The 6773-nt window shown below is 38.0% G+C and overlaps 1 protein-coding gene across 3 annotated transcripts in view; it reads right to left on the bottom strand.

Annotated features, from left to right (window-relative positions):
- Positions 1 to 598: 598 nt before the first annotated feature.
- MARK1 (MAP/microtubule affinity-regulating kinase 1) overlaps positions 599 to 6773 on the bottom strand; it is a 35240-nt gene continuing 29065 nt past the window's right edge. The window contains exons 15-17 of one of the 3 annotated variants that reach the window (XM_010020917.1): positions 6466 to 6717; positions 3639 to 3683; positions 599 to 1556 (exon numbers count right to left, since the gene is read on the bottom strand). In XM_010020917.1, coding sequence (XP_010019219.1) covers positions 1202 to 1556; positions 3639 to 3683; positions 6466 to 6717 — 652 coding nt within the window. In that variant the 3' untranslated portion in view covers positions 599 to 1201. Of the gene's footprint in view, positions 1557 to 3638; positions 3684 to 6465; positions 6721 to 6773 lie in introns of all 3 variants that reach the window. The other 2 variants (XM_010020918.1, XM_010020919.1) reach the window with 2 other exon arrangements.

Consider the following 6773-nt stretch of genomic DNA (forward strand, 5'->3'; position numbering starts at 1 on the left):
TTTTCTTCTTTTCCATAGGCAAGTGCCTAATTACAAAGCTGCACATTACAGGCATAATGATGTGGAATAAATACAAGAAATCTGGTAAAATATTAAACACAAACAGGTTACATGGGAACAAACTGTACAACCACGAAAGCATAAATCAACCATTTATCATTATAAACAATGTATGTTTAGCTGTAAAATACTCTGTGGAATTGCATGTACTCTTTGGAGGGGGGGGCACATGTTCCAAAAGCCAAGCTAATTCCTGAGGTGGTATTATTAACTTAAACAATTGGTCAACACTTCAGATTATCTTGTGCTATTAAACAGTCCCAATATATTTCCATAAAATGGAATTTATAGTATTCTGAAGGCAGCAAAAAACAAGTGATACTTTACACCATGATATTCAAATGAAATCATTACGGTTCTCCGTTTTGGTGCTACACTGGTTGATGGGACATGGGAGTAAGCGCTGTAACTTGCAGACAGAACATCACTTACACTTGGTTTCTGTTCCCCCACAGCTCTGAGCTGGCCCAAGACAGGACAAAGGTTTTAAACTGTAAGTGCCAACACTGTAAACTGGTTTGTATTTTTGCTGTTTTTCAACTAAACACCGCCCGATAACAAGGGTAAGAGCCAAAGATAAGCAGGAACAGTCTTGTGTAGAACAAAAGCCGGTTATTCATCAGCTTTTGGTTCACATCATGAACAATCTTTAAATAATTAAAAATGGTCATGCTACAGTTGTGAAAACTATTTTTGTGCATCTGACTCAGGACATAAGTTGTTTAAAAAACACGTGACAGAGGTAAGACTTATAAAACCCACCAAAAATGTAAATGATAGGGAAGAACTTTTCCAACTCAAAGCATCAAACATACATTTCTGTGCAGAAATCTAGACAACTATACAAGATCTGAATTTAAGCAGTCATCTTTTTATTATACAACTCTATGAACATAAAATGAACAGAATGCTCTATATACTTACCTGTACATGTGAACATAACTTCTTTAGCTACAGTTATTTAATATAGGTCATACTGGATTTAACTTTACAATTCTGAATAACTATGTATAACCTTATTGCAATAAGGGCAATTTCTACATGGGGAGCTTCACAGGCCAATCACATTAGGCGTAACCAGTACATTCAAAGTGTAGATCATGTATGAATCTTCCCTGATCCCAAAAAATTTAGGTTCTCTTTACAGCTTAAGCTCGTTCGCTATCTTGGATGCAATGTTCTTAAATGCAATAGAAGTCCCAGATATTCTCTTGAAGCGAACTCCATTGAGCGACAACCGCGGCAGTTTGCAGACTTCCATCTCCCACTGAACAAGGCTATCTTGTCGTGCATCACCGTGAACACAGAAGAGCAAAAACCTCTCTTTTTGTTCATAATCACAGTTATTAGCATCTAACACTTTCCGAATCTCTCTCATCATGTCATTCGGGTCCATAGAACTAGTGGTCTTCATACTCCACGTGAACCGCAAGGAGCGTGGCTTGGAATCCTTGCTATCTTCCTTCTCTCTGTCCTTTGGCTCCCCAGAAGCACTCCTGGAAGAAGTGACACACAGACCAGTCAAGAATAAAAGCAGTAGAACCAAGAGATAGAAGAGAAATACAGTTCTTGAACAGGGGTTTCTAAACTGCCACTGCTACACAGTCACACGCAAGCCAGTTCAAAGGGTTTGATGGACAGGACGCTGTCGGAACAGTCGTGCACCATCTCCTGCACGCACGTGTGCTGTGGCACAGCATGGGAGCTGCTACCAGCACTGAAGCAGCTCCCAGTGGTGGCACAGAAGCAAGACAAGTTTGGAAACCCCTGCTCTAAAACGTTCTGATGACATGTGCAATGGTAACTGCAGCGACACACGTTACTCCATACTGCTCCAAAGAAAGTGGAATCTATGTAAAAGCATGACTGAAGTTCTGCTGATTTCATGATCTGGAGCATGCCATACACCAACAGAACTGAAGTTGAGAGAGACAATCCTGAAGCATAAATCATACTGTAAAAGCAGCAGAAGAAGAAATCTCACCCTGCGATTCACAAGTCTTCAGTTAATTCCCTCCCCTCTTTTCTGCCTTTCCCTCCTTTTTGCATTTATTATGTATTTTTGACCTCTCTCTGTGTAAAAAGACCTTAGAACAATGGGCTTTGTTTTAACTGAGGAAGCAAAATTTTGTGCTGTAATTTGGTTGTAAACAGCCTGTTTGTCGCCAGTTGAGGACACAGCCTGCAGCTTTTTCACGGAAGGCACAGTGACATATAGACACGAAGTAATTTAGTTGACAGAGTGACATGGACAAAATTTCAAGGGAGTCATTTCCAACCAATGTTCTTGCTCTGACGCTTCTTTTATTTATTCAATTGCAGAAAGCATTTGGAGAAACAGCACTAATTATTTAAAAGTAACAGCCAACTGTTTCTAATTCTTGTTCCAGGTATTTCGGGTGCCTGATGCCCCCCATCCATCACTGGGGAAAGGTGCTGTTCTCATTTTGATGGTCTATAAACTGTCACTATTCAGAGAGGAGTCAAAACAAGCATTTTTAATTTGACTTTCAGTGTGATCCCCAGCAAACCACATCAGTGTTAAGGGATAGAGCATGGCAGGGAGAAGATCTCAAAGACTTTTAGCCCAAAACAGACACTGTAGGATGACAAAAAGTAGAGGAAGCTAGAGAATGAAAGCAAGAGCTGAAAGCAATTTCCACACTTCATTTGAACATTTGATTAATCTCTTTTTTCCCTTTCCACATTGAGAATTTGACAACTTTGAATTGAAAAGGGCTAACGCAGATAAAATGTATTGTGTATTATACAATGAATCCTGTTAAGAATGTGCTGCCCTTTTTTTTTTGTTTAAATAAAGGCTTTCTGTTTTGACATCTAAGTCGATACTTTCCATAGGTGACCAGTTTAGGATGCAAACTACAATGCCTGTTCATTAGAGAGCATCAAAATAAAAAGTTATGCGTTGTGCTAAGCACACCAAAAATGCAGAACCAAATGCTGAAACATGGCAAAAGAGCAGATATACTGGAAAATGAGCATATGAAGGAATGCTTTAGTACTAAGAAAGCAGCTACAGATTCGTGTACAGCGGTTGACATACAAATTCAGTACTTAGTAGTTACCACCCTTTTTGTCTGAATGTCACTTATTTCTCAGTGTGAAGTGACATTCATTTCACAGGGACTACAAGGTGTTTACTTCTGGTAAACAGCAGCCTTATTAATGAATGTGGTCTGCAACTATAATAAAAATTAAATATATATCTATATACACACACACACAGACACAGAAGTATATACTATATTTTCCACTGAAACCAAAAGTAAACACCATTAAATATTAATAAGCCAAAACATGATTTTAAGTGCCTAGATAATTGTTTAACTACTACAGGGGGCTTTATTATTCACAGGAATATACTTAAATAGAAGTTTTATATTAAATACTTCGCAAGGACCTCACCAAAACCCCCTCCCCCCCAAATAGAAACCATTTTTGAAATGCAGATTACTTAAGCACTATTCTGTTTTACATCCTGATTAGAAGTCTTGAAGAAATCACTTAAACCTTGATGCGAAAGACCTAGGAGCGAAGTATTAATAGTGGCTCCTCACCTTGAGGTGTCAGTTCTGCCACTGGCTTCGCCTTCACTTGGATCCCTCAAAACAAAGTTAAGGTTGAGATTCAATGATAAAGGTGAAAAATGAAAGTTAAGAAAACCTACATCTAAAACAATGTTAAAATAGCTACTGAACAAAAAAAGGAAAAAAACCCAGTATAATAATGTCAAGCCTGATACTGTTTCATAGTATTTTTCCCCACAGCTGTAATTTTAACTTCACTTTATGACACCTTAACTTCTCACAGCTCTGGACATGTAATGGTTTATTTATCTATTTTTTACATTGATGGTAAGATCAACACGTTGTTCTCAACCTACTGCAGACAGAGAGCAATGGCCACATGTAATTCCAGCAAGCACACAGGATCAAGGTGGTGTGTGGGGGCTCCACTCTGCACACTTCTGGCCGGGCCTTTACATCTCAGTCCTGAGAGCAGAGGGACATGCCCTTGCTTAAGCACACTGAAGTAATTAAAGGTAAGATGTGCCTAAGTGTTGTGAGACCAAATGTGTGGAGCCCAGTTCAGAAAGTTTACTTCAAACATCTGCTTATCTTTAAGCAAATCAGCTGTTACACTGGCTTTGGTAAGATTATTGCTGAGCTTGAGGTTAAACATATCTTTATTTTTTCCTCATTTTGGTGAATTAGAGCTGTACTTTACCAAGGAACTGTTCTGTATTATGCCTTTTTAGCCTGAATCATCTTGAAAAATATCCATAGGGTGTGTAAGCCACCTAGGTATGTTCCTAGTGCTGCTGTACAAACATTTTAGCACACAATTTCAGTTAGCCGATTTAATACCTTCAAAACACAAACACTTTAGTAAATAACATCAGAGAAGCATCATTTGACATAAACCATTGATGCAAATTACATCACTACCCTATTCATTCAGCATTCTCATTATGGATTTATTTTATATACTTACCAGAAAAGGCATTTAACCTTTGCCAAAAGATAACAAAAGTCTTTCATGACACCTTCTATTCAAAGTACGCTTTAAACCATTATTTTCTGAGCAGTACACAAGTTAACAAGCATGCAGTTATGTGATTCAACTAAAAGAACAGCAACCCCTCCCCAACCTCCACCCAAAGTCTCAAACAACCCCCAGTTTACAGAAATAAAACCAGAAGAAAACACCATCAACCCCCCCTGCCACCACCAGCAACAAACCAAACAAATCCCTTACAAGGCCTTCGCTATAGGAAAATACATTTTTAGCAGTATGAGGCACAATAGGAAATTGTATAAAATGTTCTATAGTAAAGATAGCTTTAAGAAGACATCAATTTACAGTATGTTAATTCTAAATACACAGTTTACAGTATTATTTTAACATTGCAGTGTAACATAATGAAAACATTAATTCTTTGAGCTGACTCGTCAAAAAAATTCAATATACCATTCCCTGCAAACAACAGTGAGCTGTAATGCAAAAAAACAGCCTGTGCTCTTGTAATTGGTTAGATAACTAACAGAAAATACCTTTCTTTCCATTTAGAAATGCACCCTGACAACACAGAGACTAGCTTTGCTGTAACTTTGGTTTCTTTTTAAAACCAGAGAACAAATTCTCCCCCCTCAACTGTGTAAAGTGCTAGAGGTACCAATAATGGAGGATCATAGTCCTGTATCTTCAGGTTTCTGAAAAAAGAAAATAATTCACATACTTTTTTTTTTCTTCTTAGATCATCATAAGAGGTATTGCTTAAACACACAGTGAGGCACTAGGAGCTCACCAGGTTAAACCCATTTTATAAGGAAAACACTGAATTTCTAGCTTTCTTCTTTTCCCTTGCAGTATCACCTTACACAATTCATATTTTACTTACAAATTTGCAACTACTATCTTAACCTAGATTTGAATTTTTTATATATATATATATCTCATATAGATACAACCAGACAAATGACAATTCAGTACATAACAGCATAATTCTGCAAAGCAAAGAGAGGTTTACAAGATATAATTCTGTTGTAAAACTGACAATAATGCATATGGATACACCCATAAGTAGGCTTAAGAATTATACGTAAATCACTGTTGGAAAGGGGCAAACTGAAAATTAAATCCCATTTTGGGAAAGCTATTTTGGGACTGTGAAGTCAACAGACACTTAATATTAAACTATGTGTTTGAAAATCCTTCCCAGCACTTCTTACAATATTATTACTGTTAGCATCATCACGGGAATGACCGCAGGTCCAGGGTGTGTGGGTTTTCTTCTTTCAGAATCCTGAACTTGCTTCTGAAGAAGCTGGTAACATGATATGAGAGGCTGCATGACACTGAAATATTAGTATTTCCAGACATCCAGACTTCTGCCCACTTCTACACTTCTCATTTACTCACAGATTTTAGAAGTCCCTGAAATAATTTGTTAATACCTCTTCCCTCTAAGCATGGCAATAAAATAGTTGCAAATACAGCCCTTGCAACAAACTGCATCTGGTTAAAATAGTTAACATTAAATAATGGCTCATTTTTAAGTATCTGCTTTCAGTATTATGTTAGTTTTGTTCTAATTGGAGCATCTTTGTATTTTAGCTGTAAAGCGTAAGCAAAAAACCTCTTTTGGGGAGCATTCTTTTGCTCCTTTCAGATAAAGCAGCAGAATAGCTGGTCAAACATAATGGTTACAATACACACAGAGAAATAAAACAAGGCAGGTTCTGGAAGGAACACACAAACCAAGCAGCATTCTAACTAAATTTACATTTTTTTCAGACTTAAACTGGGAATTCTCAATGACTTTGCAATTATGGCCCTATATGAGCTGGGCTTTTTGTGTCTCTTAAAAATCGAGGTACTAACCTGCGAACAAACTTGGAAGTTATCTTGCTTATAATACCAGTTGATGTCCCTCTTCTAGCATGTGCAAAAGCACCGGTTTCATGTGATGGTGAGGCGGGCGGTCCATTGTAAGTGGCATTACGCCGCTCCCTTAGCTGCTCACCATGGAAAGTGCTTCGACTTGAACTCCCCCGAGGAAAGCGGGTTCGGTCTGGCGTGGTAGTGCTAATACTATGAGCAGACGGGGAAGCAGCAGGCACTCTTTGAGTTGCACTGCTGGGAAAACAGAAGCATAAATAAAGAGAAAGACTATGCTAGAAACCCTCATA

The sequence above is a fragment of the Nestor notabilis genome, unplaced genomic scaffold (assembly GCF_000696875.1).
Source record: "Nestor notabilis isolate BGI_N333 unplaced genomic scaffold, ASM69687v1 scaffold10408, whole genome shotgun sequence".
Taxonomy (NCBI): domain Eukaryota; kingdom Metazoa; phylum Chordata; class Aves; order Psittaciformes; family Psittacidae; genus Nestor; species Nestor notabilis.